Source organism: Lutjanus erythropterus, chromosome 11 (assembly GCF_056507025.1).
Source record: "Lutjanus erythropterus isolate fLutEry1 chromosome 11, fLutEry1.hap2, whole genome shotgun sequence".
Taxonomy (NCBI): Eukaryota; Metazoa; Chordata; class Actinopteri; order Lutjaniformes; family Lutjanidae; genus Lutjanus; species Lutjanus erythropterus.
Window position 1 is genome coordinate 4,833,393 of NC_139327.1, and position 20,251 is coordinate 4,853,643.

The following is a 20,251-nucleotide window of genomic DNA, read 5'->3' on the forward strand; positions in this document are numbered from 1 at the left end:
AGACTAATGTTTTATTTTGTCTTATAGAAACATTTTTTTTTTTTTGGTAAATGTGAAAAAACAACAAGTTCAACCAAAATAAAAGGTTTAAAATGTTTTAATGGTCGATGCAGCACTGATATGTAACAGGTACAGAACACTGAAGGTCAAAATGTTTTCATAAATGCAATGGCTCCATTGATCTACAGCATTCACCTAATACGGCCCGTGACCAAAGTTTGTGCTCTGTTAAATCTAACTGACAGGCATACCAGCTGCAGTACAGTATTACAGTGACAGGTCCACACAGGCCACGGTGGGCTTCCTCATCATCAGATATACAAAATGCGCTTATTCAGTAAAAAAAAAACATGTGCTTGTTCAGTAAAAAAGTAAACAAAGTCTAAAATAAATCAAACAGAGTATTTATACTTTCTATTTACAGTGTACATATTTACATCAAAGCTTTTACCACCATGAGGAAATACCTACAGTGCTGAAAGGGCTTTAAGTCCAAAAAAAGACTCTAAAGTTTGGAATGATCCCCGCCCTCCCCCACTCTGAGGCACCAGTGGAGGATAAAAATGAGATTGGAGATAGTTCTGTACAGGTGTGGCAGTGTCTTTTGCTCGTGTTAGCAGGATGCTGAGGCGCACTGTGAGCTGCAGGACTGTGGACAGTCTTTCTCTTTGTCGCTGTGTTCTGTCAGTTTGAGAATGACGACTTTCCTCTGGAGCTGTTTGGCCTCGGGTGCGGCGGGCTGTTCAGCAGCTGGCTGCACTGAGCTCTCAGTGACTAAGTCCTGGCAGTCCTGAGGCAGCAGCATAGTGATGATGTTTGAGTAGCCGCCCTGCACCGCCAGGTGTAACGGGGTCAGCCCCTGCTCGTCTGACAGAGCGCCGCTGTCTGGACAGTGCAGGAGCAGCTCTTTGAGGACTTCACAGTGTCCGTTCTCTGCTGCCAGGTGGCAGGGGGTGCGTAGGGCGTGGTTGGACCTGTAGGGGTCCGCCCCCTCCTCTATCAACATCTTCACAGTGGCCAGGTGGCCTCGCTGGCAGGCCAGGTGGAGAGGAGTGAGTCCGTGGGTGTTCTGGCCGTTGATATCCGCCTTGTGTTTGATCAAGAGGCGAGAGGTGCTGGTGTGACCCGTCTCCGCCGCCACGTGTAGGGGTGTGTTTAACCCAGGAGACGTCATGTGAACATCTGCCCCCAGTTCAGTCAGGATCCTCGCCACTCTGTACTGCCCCCTCTGGGATGCAAGATGCAGTGGTGTGCGGCCATCTGTCGTCTGCCCATCTACATCGGCGCCGGCCTGTTTGACCAGCAGTTTGACGATGCCCAGATGCCCCTGCCAGGAAGCAAAGTGGAGTGCCGTCCAGTTGTCCTTCCCCTTGATTCGAACATCAGCACCACGGCTCAGAAGCACCCGGATGACGTTCTCCTGGCCGTGCTGGCATGCCACATGAGCAGGCGTGCGTCCTTGGCCATCGGTCTCGTTTATGGCGGCGCCCCGGTCCAGCAGCAGGCGTGTGATGGCCTCGTCCCCATTCTGGGCGGCCCAGTGCAGAGCGGTGTACTGGTCCTCATCCTTGGCATTGACATTGGTGCTGCGGCGGCTGAGCAGAAGCTCTGCCAGCGGCTTCAGATGCCGCTCCGTGGCCAGGTGCAAGGGGGTGGAGCCACGGGCGTTTGCGAGGTTGGGATTGGCGTTGTTCAGGAGGAGGAACTTGACGGCCTCTTCGTTGGCCATGGTGATGGCATGGTGGAGCAGACTGTCTCCTCCGTCGAGGAGAAGATCTACATCCTGAGGCTGGAGGATCTTCATCAGCTTGGCAATGTCTTTGGTCCTGATGGCCTCACACAGCTTCCGTCTCTGGATCTCAGCAGAATCTGAGCAGTGAAGAAGAAAAGGATGAGTGTGAGGCAAAAATCACAAGTAGGGTACACTGGGGACGGTTGCAACAAGTCTTTATTCTGCAACATGCTAGACTGATGATACTCGTGCACATTGTCAGTTAGACCCTCTAATATATAATATTATTGCAAAAATAATGCATATTTTAAGAATACTTTTGTCTTATCATGACAAAAAGCAAAAGTTATTTCATGAAATTTTGTTGTGAAATTGTGTTGCAACCATCCCTTGATCATGTTGCAACTATCCCCAGAATAATCATCTTTAAATGGTGTGGGTAATTAGAAGACGTTTAGAAGTTTAGAGTAGAGAGTCGAGTAGTAGAGTTCAGAGTAAGTTTAAGATAGAAAAAAACTGGTTGATCTAGTCCAAATAGTCTCTGAGTAACTGAGAGAAATGGAAAAAGTGTTGCAACCCTCCCCAGTCTCCCCTAACTATCCAATACCCAAATAATATTTTTAGGGTTACATTCAATAGTTCCAGCTGCAGTTCTTTAATCAGCTCTTACCATATGTGCTTTCTTTCTCAAAAGACAGTGTGATGGAGTCCTGGGAGGAAAAGGCTGAATCTGCTGACGAGATGCCCGACAGTCTCTTGCAGGTGTTCTCTTTGCTGTGGCAGCTATCCTCCTTCACTCGATCAAAGCTCCTCGAGATCCCAGAATCCACCTGGTTCAACAGTTCCGACAGGCTGTAGTCCTTTTCTGGCAACATGGCCGACTTCGGACGCACCGGCTTGTTTTCTTTCACCTGTAAAACAAAAAGCCAGATAAGCATATTTGGATAAGTTGGTCATTGACATTCAGTACATGCCATTACTTTCATACTCAGGTATGTAGCTGCTGCTCTTATCCAGAGCCACAAACACTGTGCAGTATAAGACCCACTCAATGTTATCACTGTGATCATTTGCTGAACTGAAGTTTGATCCTGTCAAAATCCCTCGAACACATACGGAAGTAGAAAACAGCTTATCTTCTGTCCCTGCACACTCATATCATTTAGTAACAGCTGTCACCTCTCCTGAGCAGGATGTTTGTCACAAGTCACGTACACAACAGCCGACAGCTCGGAAATGACAAAGCAGCACACAGGTGGAACAATCCCATCAGTCAACATTCCTGCTGTGATGCAACTGTTGTTAACGATCAAACATTTACACAACATTTGACTTTAAAAGTCATAATCATGTCTGGAGCACTTTGGAGATAAGGCTCCCTTTGTCTGGCCATGGAGTTATACATTAATGAAAAATAAACAGCTGTTTTTAGTTCACTTTAGTTTCTGGAGTGGGTTCGCTCGTTCTGTTTTATTTTTCATTTACTTTTCTTTTCTTTTCTGTTCTTTTATTGTTTAAATATATTCGGTTTTAATTTAGTTTTATTAGTTTTAGTATTTAAATAATTTTTAAGATGATATTACTGGGGGTTTGTCAGAGGAAAGATGTAAAGAGTTCAGAAAAGGAAAATTCCACACAAACACAACACTTTGTGAACACAGTTGACTCACAGTCCTTAAGACATCCCAGAATTTCCTACATATTTGACTGTATTTATTACTTATTTATTTATTCATGAATAAATAAATGAACAAATAAATAAATGGGAAGGTTAGTTTTACAAGTACAAAATATTTTCTGAAAACATTATTTTAGTTTTCTGTCTTTATATAATGTAGTTTTTATATTTTACTTTCAGTTTTTTAGTTGATAACAGCACAGGGCTGCGTCTGTCACGTGAAGCCAACATAAGTGAATCACAGTTGTTGCAGTTAACATGTCTTACCTGGTCACTGGTGAGCGCGCTGGGGGACGAGGGCTCTGGCTCTGACGTTGATAACGTCGGCGTCTTGGGCTCCTCTTGAGGTTTAGAGCAGAGCTCTTCAGCTTCAGATGTGATTTCTGTGAGGACAACAGCTCTGGGTCAGGTTTCAGTAATAGGAGGGATGGGATTAGGGAATAAAAAAAAGGACAAAGAAAAACAAAGCAGCGCTAAAAGCAGGAGACAAAATCCTCAGTTTAACTGACGGCTGATTCTACGTGTGCGTTATATTCTGTGTTTAGTTAAAGGAACAGGATCAGTTTGATGTTGATTTACTCGCCGTCACCATGACAAAAGATATGGAGTCATAGAAGTGCCAAAAGAATAATTATTTATATTTAAATGTATTTTCATATCTACTTGTTTATTTATTTCTGTATATCTATCCACATATTTTACAAATACTTATTTATTTTTATCCCTATATTTTTCTTCATTCTTTTCCCTGTTGCTTTTGCTATTCCGTGAAGGGCTAAACTATCAATGAGCAGTCAGTTCTTGCACACATAAATCCTGCAGATGCAAAAACAACAGGGAAAATAAAAGGGGAAAAAAGGGATAAAAATGGATAAATTACATTATATAAAGATAAATACATTTTTTAAAATATACAGAAAAAATACAGTAATTTACATGCAAAACATAAATAAATATATAATTTTTAGATAAATACAGAATTTATTAATTTATTATTTTGATTTCTCTCAATATTTCCACATTTCTATTTGCTTATCTATTCTTCTTTATATTTCTGTTATTTCTTCTGTTTATTCTTATTTATGGCTCTCCTATGACTCCATAAGAAGAAGGTTGACATCAGTTTGTTGGAAGAGAGAGGCATCATTTACCCTGGAAGCTGGGTCTAGCTGCAGGGTTTGTGGCCCAGCAGCGCTGCATGAGGCTCAGGAAGCCGTTGCAGGTTGAAGGTCGACAGCGCGGCACAGCAGCCAGGTCTGGACGCACCCCCTTCACCACCTTCACCATGATCTGGAGGATGTTATTCTCTCCTGGGGAAAACAAACAGATACGGCAGGTTTATCATTAATGAACCAGGTTTTTATACAAAAAAATACATAAATACAACACAAAGTTTTGGTTCATATTTGTTGGGTGCATACATCAGTATATGACAACATAATATAAGCTGTTTGTAGGCGCCAGTGTCTATAGACAGTCAGCTCTGCACACTTTATCACCATCTTCCCGTGTGCTCAGATAAGGTAGTTTGTGCTGGTGTTTCCCATGGGAGCAGAATGGAAAAGCTCTCAACAACAGTCCCTGGTCTGACCTCTTTGTATCTGCCTGTGGGATCAGCCCAGTCAATGATTCAGAACAAACAGGTAGAGCCTTAATCACAACTACTTCACCTCCTATTGTAGCCTTAATACCCTCCGCAGGTGGAGGAGGAAGATGGGAAGGGAGGGTAACCAGGCCATTTCTCACTATTTAATTATGTCTGGATCAACATAGGCGGTGCCAGTGCCAACCTGGAAGCCCTCAGCTAGACACTGGTCTTCAAAAGGAGCCAGATTCCTTGATGTGAGGTGCTATCTGATACGCCTGGGAAAAATACACTCTGTTTGCCAGTCTAGCCCTGTCCATGTGTCTGCTCTGGAATCCACCGAGTAAACACAAACACTACAGCACCTGTACACACACACACACCTTGAAAGGTGTAACCTGAAGTTTTCACCTTAGGTTATGTCTTTACTGGAAAGCTTATTCCTGCCAGAAAAAATGTTATTCACACTGGAGATGAGAAGTTAGGCGGGATAAAAATAAATATTTATGGTAAGTCAAAAAAATTTGAAGATACCACATCAAATGTTTGATGTATGTAGTAGAAAACTTTCATAAGCTGGGTGTTATTTAGAGTATTTTTGTTAAGATTTTTTTACATAAATATTTATAAAATGATAGAGCAAATGTAGAATAAATCACATATTAAGTAAATAAATTGATGTTTTGATGACTCCAGAAAAACTCTTCATACGTGTAAAACAAAAAACCCTCAGCAACTTATTTTGTTAGCTTTAAGCTGTGCTAGCTGTTCATGATGGGAATAAAGGCTCTTTGAAGGGAGCTGGATCTTATGGCTCTGTTCCTTTAAATTACTCCCATCGTGGGACCTTATGTCAATGATCTGCACTGTAAACATTACACATGGTGACGCCATATCTCTCTGCTTTGTCAGGGAATTTATTACTTGGAATTTGCCCTCTGTATGAAACATGTTATGTAGATAAAGTTGCCTTGAATGTAATTCATGCAACACTCAATAGCCAACTTCAGTCAGACCGTTCAAGATAAAAAAAAAAGAAAGAAAGAAAGAAAGAAAGGGAACAGTTCTCAGATGGACGCTGGCTGAAGCCGACTTGCTGTGTGGACCTACAGGTTGTAATGTCAGTCCAACTCTGTGGTCCAGACTGAGATATCTCAAGTACTGGATGGAATGTGGTGCCAACATTCATGTTCATGGTTTATCACCAAATGCCCCAGAGCTAATGAAAGTCCCACAAGCCTCAGCTGCACTTTTTGTTCAGTGCTGATAAACAAATGTTAGCATACTAACATGCTAAACCATCAAGGTTACCATGGTAAACAATATGCTGCTACCTGCTTCACAGCACAATGTCAGTGTTATCATGGTGATGTTAGCATTTAGCTTAAAGCACCTGGGACATGTGTCCGTCTCCTTCAAAATGACTGACAGATGTAAGTGTGTGATATTTTAAATTAAGACCTGTGGCAAACATGAACTGGGTGTTTTTCACTGGGTTCCCCCAGGACCGCAATTCATTAGTATTTTTTAAAAAGTGCCAATTAAAATAGAAACGGAAAACAATGATATAAAGCCATTAAGATTAGATACAAATTGACTGACAAAGACATGAAAAACCGGACTGACAGAATAAAGCACCCAACTGGTAGGATTATGGAAATGTTCCATTGGTTTCATGCATCAATCATAGTCTTACCTTGGTAGGGTTTCTTCTGTGTGAGAATCCCCCAGATGACAATGGCAAAACTGGAACAGAGGCAAAATGAAATTGAAAGGCTTCAGTACGAGGAAAGTATTACACATAATGTTGCCAAGACACTGGCACACATTTTCTATTGAAGTTGCTTATCCTTCAAATTGTTCCCCTGTCACACTCTTACTGTATAAACCAGTACTTCCAGAATGGGATTCATCTGCCTTTATCTTGTTAAACATAGAATAACCCACTCACTCTCAAATGTCCCACATGTGACTAATGATGGTGACTGATATGAGTCAGATCTTCACTGAACATTCTGTAAAAAGTGATTGCATGCAAACTGCTAACAACCCTACCTGTATACATCATGCTTGGTGTCCGACACTCTGTCCTTTTCAATGATGCTCTCAGGTGGCAGGTAGGCGATGGTGCCGCAGAAGCCATCTCTACTGATGTCATCAGCCCGTGACAGGCCGTTCCACCGGGCCAGGCCGAAATCAGATATCTGAGGCAGAGGAGGGAGAGATCAGATAAGACCCTCAAACAGAGCAACCGCAGCGCCGCCTTTCTCATGAAGCAGCGTGACACTGATGACTAACTCTGCCCGCTGACTGTGACAGGCTGCTAAGCTCTTATTATGTGCACTCAGTGGTATGATGAGGGCAAACGCAGCCATGTCCCAGCCTGTAGGAGAGGAGAGGCCTTTCACGTTTGTGTTGAAGAGTGCACACCCACACACACACATTGACAGAGGGAGATTTAACAGGAGCTGTATTAATCCTGTCTGGGCAGGCCCGGGTGAGGTGTTTACATCCAGGTATTAAACTCCAGAAATGAAGGTTCCCACCCATTGCTCTCAGTACAGTTGAGCTGTTCAGAGGTTGGACAGCAGCTGAGAGACACCTGTCTGCCCAGAGCGTGTGCAGGGCTGTCATTCTGAAATGGATGAAAGGGACTAATAAACCCGCCCACAGCTGGAATTCCTTCTAAAACTATTAAAACTGGGACTTTCAATCAAATGTGAAGTGAAGATTTGACTTCGTGTCAAATCTGCCTTAGAGCAACAAAACAATCACTTTACTTCATAGGAGCTGTATTAATATAAGTTTCAATTAGGGCTGGACAATGTATTGGTTTTAAACACACAATATGTAAATTCTGCAACAAGGCGTCCATCTCACGTTAACACAAAAACAAAAGACTGATGACATCATGAAGTGGCGTGGGATCATGGGAGTTGTTATCTTCGCTCTTTAAGCAACCACCATAGCTGATGAAAATCACCCAGGCAGAAATCGTGTTCCTAGATGAGGTAATATTTACGTTTTTTTCATCTGAAACAACTCATGTCTCGTGTTTTTAGGCATTTTAATTCACATTTGTTACATATTATAGCTTTTAAGGCTGCATTGCCATAAAGTGAAAGACTTTTGCTTGCTGTTCTCTTATTTTCTTTACACACTTAGAGCTCCAACAATTAGTTGATTAATGGATTAGTTGATCAGTAAATGGAAAGAAAATTAGTTGCCAACTATTCTGATAACCGATTAAGTAAAAATGTCAAAAGTTTGATGGTTCCAGCTTCTTAAATATAAAGATTTGGTGCTTTTCTTAGTCACATATGACAGTAAATGAGGAGTCTTTGGGTTCTGGACTGTTGTTTGAGCAAAATAATTTATTTGGACTCTAGGAAATTGCGATGAGCATGTTTCACAATGACTAAACAATTAATCATGAAGATAATCTTAAGGTTAATCAGTAATGAAAATAGTGATTTGCAGCCCTAAATTAGTTATCAAAAATCTCTTTTTGTGAAAGGGCCAATAGCCATCCCTGCAAAACTGCTGCAATATTGATAAAGTATTGATTTTGAGGTATTTGGTCAAAATCATTAATTCTTTCACATATTGTTAGTGTCATAGAAAAACCTGAGGTTGCAACTTTTCTGATGAGGAGTTGTTTTAATTCACTCAATCAATCGTTTTAAGGGTATTTTTGGAAAAAACCAAAACTATGTACCTTTACAGTTTTACATCTCAATAAAGACAACAAAATCATCCGGACCATATTTGATAAAAGTACCAGCTGAATATGATCATCATCTTTTCTCTAATCTTGAAGTTGCCCTTAAAGGTGCAGTTGGTGATTTTCGAGAAAGATAATTGGTGATTGTTGAGTCTCATTTCCAGGTTGTCAAATACTGACATCTTGGGTTGCGAGATCTGAAGACCTGGGAATGAGACTCGACAATCAATTATTTTACAAACCTGTGACCGAAGTCTCCTGTCACAGGCTAGATTTTCTAAAGCCTGAAAACAGAGTCAAGATGAGGAGCAGAACTCTAGTTGCCTCCCGCAGCCTTAAGAGGCACTAAGGATTTGTGATGAACTCTCTACCTTGACATGATAGTGAGCGTCCAGCAGGATGTTGGCTGGCTTCAGGTCCAGGTGGAGCAGCGGTGGGTTCATACAGTGCAGGAAGTTCATTCCCACCGCCGTCTCGTGGATGATGCGGAAGCGGAGCTCCCAGGGCAGCGGCTCAGTGGCCAGCAGGGTCTCCAGGGAGCCCGTCTCCATGTACTCCATGACCAGGCCCTGGGGGTCCTCACAGATCCCGTACACTGGGAGGATGTAGCGGAACTTGGCCGCCTCCATCTTCTTGGCCTCCTCCAGCAGCTCTGAACGCTCCCTGTGATTTAAGAGAATATTGATTATGTCATTTTTATGTTACATCACGTTTATGTTACATTCAGTGAGTCAGGCTCTTCTGCTGGAGCGACTGAGCAGTTGACCCACAGAAGACCCACCCCTTTTTGCTCTGTGAACCAATAACAGTTGCGTAAGCTTAATACTTAGCGAAATAATGTCACACCCAAGTTGACTGCATTCCAGTACAAGTCGGAAAAAAACCCAACCATTCATGTCCTTGAAAACAATGCACTGCTGTTCTTTAGAGCTGCAACAATTAATCGATTATTAAAGTAATTGCCAACTAATTGGTTTGAGTTTGTCTTTTGTCTTTTTCCAGCTTCTTAAATGTTAAGTCTTCTAAGGCAGTAAACTAAATATCTCTGGGTTGTGAACAAAGACATTTGTAGATGTCGTCTCCGGCTTTAGGATGGACATTGATGATGGTCATTTTTCACCATTCACCAAAAATTAATCACTTAATCAAGAAAATAATCAACCAATTAATTGCCTATGAAAATAATCATCAGTTGCAGCCCTACTGTACTCCATAGACAGAACTTTGACAGTATCGTGTGTGCTGATTTAATGAGACACATAAGTCATGCTAAAGAAGTGCTAATACACTGCTTCCACTACTGTTGATGTATATTGGATTTTGAGGCTGGGGTTGGTGAGGTTTGTCTGACTTTCCAAGTTGGAAACTTCAGCTGGCAGAAGTTCAAATTTCCAATTGGGAGCTCAGACCTCTCAAACTAAACTCAACTCAAACTTCCCACTTCAAATATCCTCTGCTAGACTCGTCTATGTAGAAAAGAAAACCAGATTTTGAAGATGGTTAAAAAATGCTGCTGGTTGGACCTGTAAAAGTGACATAACCATTACTATAACTATTGTCACATCTTAAGTGAATCAATATGAACCAAACACCAGGTAACTAGCTAGCTGATGTACATAAATTGTTAGCAAGTGAGGAAGTTAACCATGGTTCCAAGCTTGCTCAACTGTTATTAAAGCACAGAGCAAAAAGCAGTCAGACTAAGGAAGAGTCCATTTTAAGAAGTACAAACCAACCGCAGCCAAAATAAGATGAAATGTTGCTTTCAAAGTACTTAGCTAAGCTTATTTTTAACCACATCCACTGGCTTACACGTATTTATCAAATCTATCACCTCGTGAAACATTAACCTGGTGGCTCTGAGCTCATGCTTTACTCACTGAGCTGTAATATTTGGCATAACTTTTGTCCTGACCCAAATTCCGGCACATTACACATCACCCTTTTTGAGCTCCTAGCTATGCAAAATCTTTCCTAACATTAACCTGAGAGGCTGTGAAAGTGTGACCTCTATAATTAATTTACCAGTATCCATCCAAAATATGTGGATTGTGCTCTTCTTAACTGTCCGCAGGCTCTTTTTAAGGCCTTGAGGACATTCCAGCCAGGCCTGGAATGCATCAGGAGAGCATTAAACAGAGCTCTTGTTCTCTGTTGTTGCTCAACCTTTGCACGGCTCTCTTTATCAGCCCGCTGGCTCTGCTGACATACCTCAAACAGACCTGTGCAGGTCATTCATGACCTCAGAGCACACATATCTCCAGGAAGAAAAAGCAAAGTCTTAATGAGGACAGATGGGAGAAAGATAAGTCACTGATGCTTGTATTCAGAGGAATGTGCTTCAAAAGAAGAATTAGGTGAGCTGGACTGGGAATTCTGTAAATAAAATGAAATGAGATGCACAGCGGAGACTCCTAAGACTCCTGAGAGTCTATTATGTGCAAAGTGTATCAGGTTACTAAAAGAGTCATGTTCTATAGGAGAGAGCCTGGCTGTAATTCTCCTTTATACTCAGCACAAGTGAAGGAGGCACAGGCCCCCAAATCTGCCAGGCAGGAATAATCAAACATGATATGGGAGAATGGACAAGTGCTTGTTTGCTAAATCCTTCATCTAATCCAAAGTGCTCTTCAGCAGCTCCTCAGAACCAAACAATGTCCGTGCTTTAGCAGCGAGGCCTGGTAAGACCGGTTTTACAGCTTCTCTTATTGTCGATGCCACACAGCGGCAGCCTGCAGACAAAGGTGGCTTTGAGTCAGTGCTGCTGGATGTTACGTGTGGGTCAACGAAGGCTGCAGCCTAATGACTGTTTATGTACTCTGCAGATGTTTGGAGGCGATAACATCTTTGGTTCAGGTTCAGCGGAAGCTTTAAGTTGCACCACAGGTTCTGAGAGGACGTCAGGTCTCTCCGTCTCTTTTTTTTCTCTTTTCAACAGTGTTGAAATCACGACTTCCTGTTTGTTAGTTTTAAATGTGATGGTGGCCAGATGAGATCAAAATCTGATCTCAGACCATCAATAAAAACAAAGACAAACAAAAAAGATTAAATCAGTTGAGTGATCAACTGAGGAAGGGAATATACAAGATAGATGTGTCTGAAGCCTAATCTCACCTAAAGATGCAACTGATTGATTAGGTGCCAGCTATCAAATTAATCAACCACTATTTTGATGATCGATTAACTGCTTTCATTTTTTGAGAAAAAAATATTCAAATTCTCTGATTTCAGGTTCTCAGATGTGAATATTTTCTGGTTTATTTGGTCCTGTATGACAGTAAACTAAAGATCTTCAGGCTGTGGACAAAACAAGACATTTGAGGAGGAAACACTGATCGACATATTTCAACAATTTCTAGACCAAACAACTAATCAATTAATCGAGAAAATGATGGACGGATTAATCAATAATGAAAACAACCATTAATTGAAAAGCAGGTGCATCTCTGTTAATTGCTTCATGTCTTTTGTTGAATCACGTAAGAATTACTAATCAAATAACCAGCAATGACTTATTTATCTACAAATGTGATGTTATTGTGAGGTAATATTTGTGTGTGCGTGTGTACATGTGTGTATACACAGCTGAGAAAAATGGAAACTTCCATTGTACAGCAGGTTGCTGTGCTGCTGAAGGAGTCAACTCATATCGAACATGACACCGGTCACACACACAACAGCCCAGCTGAGACACACACACATGCATACATACACACTTTTTCTCCCATGCAAACACTTCCAAAAAATATACACATTTTTTTTTTCTTTCCTTTGAGAGATCCATGCAGGGGAAAGATTCGCGGTTATGCAAGCTGTCAGATTCAGGAGGGTTGTGTAATCTCTGGAGAGAAAGACCACCTTGCTATCCACATTGAAATGCACATTTAGTTAAATCAGCACCTCCCTGAGGCCAATGAGCGAACACCTCACTGTTGATTGGGGAAATCAGAGGCTAACCTTTCATGTTTGGGTCCGGCTGGAGTCAGTAAACAGATATGGCCCTGAGCAGTGTGGGCTTATTTTACCCCTGGGCATGAATCAGCAAGTCAATGTGCGCTGTAACACAACTTAAAGTGTTTAAATATCTGAGCGTGGCCTCTTATTTGCTGCTTCAGCTGCAACGTGGGCCCAGACAGGCAGTAAAGTGAGTCATTCCTGGTGTTCACCTTTCAAGGTCTCTGAAGCGCTGAATGACTTTTCACCAACAGAGTCATAATCTGAGCCTCTGTCTGGCTACTACTGGGTCATAAACTGCTCTTTATATGATAAACCTGAGAGACAAAAGCTGAATAAAGACAGATTTGTATATCTGGTACTCAGAAAGACCAAAAACAGAAGTAAAGAAACAGCTGAACTATGTTTTTACATGCTGATATAAACTCTTTTAGACTACTTCATGGGTTTTACACACACTAGATTAAAGATTAACCCATGTGGTTGAACAGCTGTAACTTACTTGTCATCCACATGAAGGCAGGGAGGCACCTTGATAGCCAGACATGTTTTCCACTGTACGTGCCGGACTTTGTATACTTGTCCAAATCCACCTGAGCCTATTTTCTCCCAGCTCTCAAACTCAGAACAATCAAAGGTCCTTAACAGCCCCATACTCCCATGTGGAGAATCCGGGACGTCCATATCCGTGTTGGGAAACACACCAGCCGGGTAAACTCCTTTTTTATTCGTCTCCAAGGCACAATCTGGGCAAGTGAACACACACACACACCGACCTGCCTGCTTGTGAGCTCTTCCTTGTTTTTCCCCTTGTCAAGCTCGGTGTGGCCCCTCCCTCTCTTCAGGTGAAAGAAGGGGGGTTGGGCCTGTTGCTGTGACATCACTTCCTGGTTTTGAAACACAGGGAAGAAGAGATGGAAAAGTTTAATGAGACAGGCACCGTGCTGCCTGCCACAGTGTCTTAAGACAGTTACAGATGCCCCGGAGTCTCAAGCTTTCTCATGTTTCTGCCATGAAAAGGAGAGAATAATCTCTGCCATGAGCCGGAGTACATGACCCCAGGAATGTGTCTTTCCATAAACACGCCATTGTCCCAGTGTAGACCATTATCTAACTGACGCCCCCTGAGGTAAGAAGAGGGAATATGTGGTAACAATGGGTGGGTTATGTGATATTTAGCAGATGGTCTTGGAATGTGTGGACTCATCTACTCATTACAAATCCCCCCAGCAGAGGGATCATCATGTTCCTTCATAGCTGTGGACTGGCATTAGGGGAGACCTGGGGTAACTGTAACGGGCAGGAACTGTAACACTCATTCCTACAATCAGAAACAAGCTGGAGATGCTAATGATGATTCAGGATCATTCCACCGCCGCAGAATTTTCAATAAAACTGATTTTGAGATATGAAAGTTACTTTTTTTCATCTGCTGTCAATGGTTCCCAAGCTGCGGTCTGGGCCCCCCTTAGGGGATGCCACAAATCACAGGGGGTCCCCAAGACTTTTTCTGCTCTGAGGTAGCGCAGAATTAGATTTGTACATGTTAACTAAAACCACAACTTATAGAAAAGTCTGTATATAAAACTATTTTAACAGATGCCTTTCTTTGTCCTCAATTAAAAACAGTTGGCCACATAGTGAGCCACAACTGTGACCTCTCAGACTGAGTGACAGCGAATCATTTTTTGTTATTTTGGTGAGGATGAGTGTGTATAGGCTACTCTGTTAGGTTATTAAAAGAAAAACAGTTAAGCTTATATCAAAAAAAGAGACATTTACAAAAGGTAAAGGTGTGTGTGTGTGTGTGCTCAGCTTTCCTTAGACTTAAGTCGGAGGGGCTCCAAGAAAAAAAAAGGCTGAGAACCACTGGTTTAGATGACTGTGAATTTAAACTGACATCAGTTTTATCTCTGGGTTACTGATTTAAGTTGCCATAAACAAACTATGCTAATATAGGTGTTGCTAGCTTAGCATATGAGATTTTATCATTTCTGCAAAAACGGGGACAGTTCTAACATTATGTTAAAATTGCCCCTGAGACACATGGCCCAATGTAAGCACCTTGTTTGCTTGTGTGGACATACTTTTAGAAAATATACATATTTCACTAAATTTAAATGTAAAATTTCTTTTAACTCAATTCAAAACAGACAGTTGCTTAGCCTTTTGCAAAAATAGAAACCAACTCTTGATGCCTGACATGTATGATTTTCATACTTTAGCAGTAATGTGATTTACTTTGGGGTGTGTTTTTATTTGAGATACAATGAGTTAATATGACTTATTTTTTCAGTGTCATAATTGCTACCTGCATTAAATGTATTATTATAGTCTTATCCTTATGAGTGAATTTTATGAATTTCAATTTTATTATTAGTGCACATATTTATCTCACATATAAAAAATAACTAATGTATTTCAAGTAGAAGCTTTGAAGGAAAATATAACAAATGGTACAATTGCCCCTGATCTCCCCTACATGAAATTTATCAGTGACAAAACTGTCTGAGACCACATTGAAATTCCCAAATATTTTCACATAAACCTGGAAATAATCAGAAAGTTTCAGGATTTAGAAACATTTAAAAACACAAGAAGTTATTATGACATGTAAAATGAAGAAGAATTATTTAAGATTCTATACTATTTCTAGGCCTGGAGTCAAATTTAAGCACATTTGTGGCACTGACCAACTAAACTCCTTAGTACGAAAGGCCAGATTTCCTTGAGTTGGATCTCTTTCACTGAAGTTAAATTGTTGTTCTAAGCAAAGAGAGACTTTATCAGTGTCAAACCACGGTCTGACTAAAAGAATCTAAGGTGACAGTGCATGAAACTCTAAAACTCTTTGCAGAAACAGCAGTTGTATCCAAAGCACCAGCCTCATTATTAGTAGATCAGTGTGTGAAGCTTGATTCTCTGACTGATAGAAAAGCAGCTTCAACACTATGGCTGCAAGTAACACTTACTTTCATTATTGATTTATCTGTTGCTCATTTTCTCCATGAATCAATTATTTTAGTAACTGCAGCTCTATTCAACACAGACACAGGATTTGCTAACTAAACAACGACTCCACAGATGTTATGCCTGTGTGTATGTGGCCTGCAGGTGCACATTACATTTCAAACAGTTCTAGTTCAGGGTCAGAGACAAAGCGGAAACGAAGCTGATATGGAATCTTTGTTTTGCTCAAGGACACTTTTTGTACATAAGAGTTCTTGAACCCGCGTCCTCTGGTGCTACACTGTAAATGATTCATTTTTCACTTATCATAAAACAAGGATGTAGTAGAAGTTAAACCAGCCTTATCTCAGCTCTCTGTGTTTAAAGGCTGACGTAAATGTAAAGAAGGAAATTCTACAATACATCATCTCCCATTTCAGTTTTATGAAATGATGCAAGACTGCATTCATGTGCAAGAGCGCTGCAGGAAAACAATTAGCTGTGAGCCTCTGAAAGTCAGATGTCAGATTGAAATGTCACTCAAATGTAGGCTCTAATACATGTAAGTGTAAGCAGTAACTTACACACACTCCCATTCCTCCTATCAGTATGTAGGCCTTTCAGAGGTTTGGGCTCAAAAAAAACCAACAAAACAATATTGTTAGACTAGAATCCTTATTGTTAGGGGTTATACAAAAACTGTTGGGGGGCGCTTGGAAAACTCAGTTGGTAGCAAACTGTTATAACTCATGTGAATTTACAGCTGTGGTGTGGAGAGCAAAAGTCACCTTTTTGACACAGCTATCTGATCTTTAAATTTTTCTTTTCACAATTAATCTTGTAAAGGAAGAGCGATGATGGGAAAGTTTAAATACCCACTTTTGATCTCCCCGGAAAAATCCTACTACCCTCCCTCCCCCTAACTCTATTTCCTCCCTAATAACATTTCATATTAAGTTTCAATAAGTCCTTATAAGATACCTCTTGACATTATTATGTGTTAATAAGAAGATGTGACTGAGTTGCACCAACAAGGATTAATTTTAACCAGGATTAAATCATTGCGTCAGTTCAATTTATGTTGCACCAAAGTGTTAAACTAACTTAAAATTAAGAAAGATTACATTTAAACGTCTCTTAAAACCTCTAAATCTGTAGTTTTTCCTCTAAACTTCAATTAAATTTAGCTCTGTTATACCAAAACTTTAATCTCTAATTTAATTTAATTTTAGATTATTTATCCATACTGCTCTATCAAATCAGCCAACAAGTTTTTCTCAAAGATGGAGAAATTAGAGCTTCACTGCTGAGCATGAGTAGGATAACTAGGCTAACTAACTTTTTTGTCTCACTCGAACACGTTGCATTCCTTACAAAACATTTTGTAAGAAATACAGAGCGGCTGAAACGTCACAGTTTAATAACCTGTCAACAGTCTGCTTAAGAATGTTAAAAGCTGCACGAAGCCATAAGTTAGAGAAACTCGTTTTTTTTAAATATAAAAATAAACTTACCTATTATGTATTGTAAAGCTTTTTTGGTGCTTTAAGATTAATACATAATACTATCTATTTATTAGCAATTAACTTCACACTTATTAACAGTTAACTATGCTTTTTGCAGCTACTGGATGTAAAGCAAGAATAATGCCTTCTTCTTATTATTGTTATTATTAATCCTTTATTATGAACTTATTAACATGTCAGGTTTTTGTCACTTCCCCATGTTGTCTTGTGGTTCATTTTTTCATCACTGTCATGTAAATGGTAGATTCAACCACAAAGAGAACATTCCATATTATCAACACTTATATTTGTCTTATTTACACATAATAATGTTAATAAACATCTTATAGGGACTTACAATTGCATGAATAGTTAATACTTCAAGGACTTTAATATAAAGTGTTACCTATAATAAGTGTATCCACCTGCAAATTGCAGCACAAGAGAGGCTACAATGCAATTTCATGCATCTCTGCAAACAGAATTATTTATTGTGTATTTTTGTTTGCTGTCTGGTGAAAATCTTGTCTCTGTTTACCTTTTCTTTATCGACATACCACATGATGATCTCGTTATCACCCAACTCCACCCTGCTCTCCAGATTTAATGAGGAAACTGGAAGGACGAGGTATAAAGACTAAGTGTAAATATGTCATCAGGGAGGCTGTTGAGACAATAAGCAGATCTTATTGGTCCAAGTGGAACCAGGCTTTATTTCAGGCTGCTGGCTTATGTCAGTGCACACAGATCAGTGTTTGTCCCCCGAGGCTGCTGCTGCTCTGCAGACACACTAACACGAGCAGCAGGTGAAAGTTAGTCGGCAGTGTGAACGAGAGACCTTTGAGGTGTTAGTCCAGCCCTCACTTCAAGTGTAAATGTATTCTCTCGGGCGGCATCACACCTCTTGATCATTAGAATGAAAGAGGGACTTTTTATTGGTGTGTTAATTAAATCAGCTCTTTTCATCTGCTTTTACTGCTCTGGTGAAAAACAAGAAGATAAATCAGGATCGACCACTTTTCCCTTCTGTGAGAAAAATCGCTTCTTTTGTTTTGACTCAAATGAATAGAAGAGCATTAAAGCCAGGCACAAGTAAAGAAATTAGAGGAGGAAGATTTTTTTAAATTCAGCATTTTGATAATGAAGTTTAGAATAAAGACAAAATGTTAAGAATAAAGTTTAAATGCTGAGAATAAAGTCAGAATGTTGGGAATAAAGTTGAAATGTTAAGAAAGAAGTTAAATGTTGAGAATAAGGTAGAAAAGTCCAGAATATAAGCAAAATGTTGAAAATAAAATTCAAATGTCCAAAATAAAGCCACGAAGTTGAGAATTAAGTTGAAATGTTGTGATGACTTTATTCACAACATTTCAACTGTCAAATGTCAAGAATAAAGCTTAAGTGTCGGGAATGAAGTCCAAATATTGAGAATAAAGTCAGAACATTGGGAATCAAGTTGAAAAGTCAAGAATAAAGTTGAAATTTTAAGAATATAGTTGACTTGTAGGAAGTAAAGTTGAAATGTCAGGAATGAAGTCAAAATGTTGAGAGAAAAATTGAAGGGTCAAAGAGAATACAGTCAGAATGTCAAGAATGAAGTTAAAATGTAGATGTAAATGTAGAAATATCAAGAAAAGTAGTAGAAATGTTGAGAATGAAGTCAAAATGTCTAAAATAAAGTTGCAAAGTTGAGAATAAAGTCAAATATTGAGAACAAAATTGATCTGTCAAGAGCAAAGAGGAAATGTCCAGAACAAGGTAGAAATGTAGAGATAAAGTCAAGATGTCGAGAAAGTGGAAATGCCAATGCTATTTTGACTTTATTCTTTACATTTACATTGTTTCTTGATATTTCAACATTTTAACTTTATTCTCAACATGCAAAACAAAATAAAAAAAATAAATAAAAAAGCCCACATTTCTCCCCTTTATGCCTGGTTTGTGTGCTCATATCAACAATAAACAGTCTCATAAATGAGATACCTGAGATGTTAAAACAGTAACAAACAGTGTGTATCTTATGTTTTTAGAATGTTGTACAGTAAATTTCAGCTTGTGACAACATGTTGATGGCAGCTCAGGCATGTGCTGGCATATGATTTAAAGCTCATACAGTTTCCAGTGTATTTTGATTCCCATCAACCACTTTCCTCAGGGTTTCTCTGAAGCATGTGTGTGAACATGCAAATTATCACAAGAATGCAACTAAATGGGTGGAAACAATTCTGCATGAAGGCTCTTATCCTCATCTACATCTTGTTGGTTTTGTTTTTGAACATCTGGGTTTAATCTTCACTAATTGAGAGTATTTCTCTTCACAGGAAAACAAATATTACACAATGTTTTTTATTTAATTTTCAATATTTGATATTATTAATACTGTTCAGTTTTGCCCCCCGTGTACAAGATGCTGCCAGGCTTCAGTGCCACCTACTGGAAGTTTTGTATTAAAACATTTAGTTCTAACAGCTTCAAAAACAAATGCATAAAACTAAAGCTAATTTGACGTTGTAAATAGTAGAGCAATGGTAAAATGTTACTAAATCAGGCAGTGGTGAGAGTATGACTGTTTTTCTTCTCAGTAGAGGTCAGTCCTGGGTTACAATATCTGTCCCTGCTCTCAAACACTGACAGCTGTGTTTGAACTATCCAACATTAAACAGCAGTCTGAGATATGAAGAGGATGAAGGCCACCGCTCACCTGTGCTGTGCTCATGCTTGAGGTTTATGACTGAGTGACAGTATTCTCTTCCAGATTATCCACCATATTGCTGCAGCCCGGAGGAAAATTGTGTTTCTCACGATCGTCATTTCTTTTGTCCTACGACAAAGACAGGCTCACTGAGCTTAGTGACATCTCATCAGTTCCTCCTAAACCCCCACAGGTGAAAAAATGAGCAAAACAAAAGAAAAGCAGATCTTTTCAAAGCTCATAGATGTTTCAGAAGTTTCTCCTTTGCAACCACACAGAGCATCAAGACTTTAATTTGACCACTGAGACAAATTTAAGATCATTTGAGACAGCTGTGTTCTTCTAGATCTCACTGTTATCTTAAGAGCTGATTATTTATGACAAAGCTGAGTGCAGTGAGACAAAAAGGACATGATAAGATCTTCAATTGGG

At 40.0% G+C, this 20,251-nt stretch overlaps 1 protein-coding gene across 1 annotated transcript; it reads right to left on the reverse strand.

The window, feature by feature from the left end:
- Positions 1–81: 81 nt before the first annotated feature.
- ripk4 (receptor-interacting serine-threonine kinase 4) lies at positions 82–13,470 on the reverse strand. The gene is made up of 8 exons (XM_084730534.1): positions 13,176–13,470; positions 9,091–9,382; positions 7,051–7,199; positions 6,692–6,741; positions 4,562–4,720; positions 3,678–3,793; positions 2,403–2,643; positions 82–1,869 (listed from the first exon to the last, which is right to left on the reverse strand). Exons 1-8 carry the CDS (start codon positions 13,355–13,357, stop codon positions 614–616), a joined length of 2,445 nt encoding a protein of 814 aa, XP_084586660.1. The 5' UTR covers positions 13,358–13,470; the 3' UTR covers positions 82–613.
- Between the last annotated feature and the right edge of the window lie 6,781 nt (positions 13,471–20,251).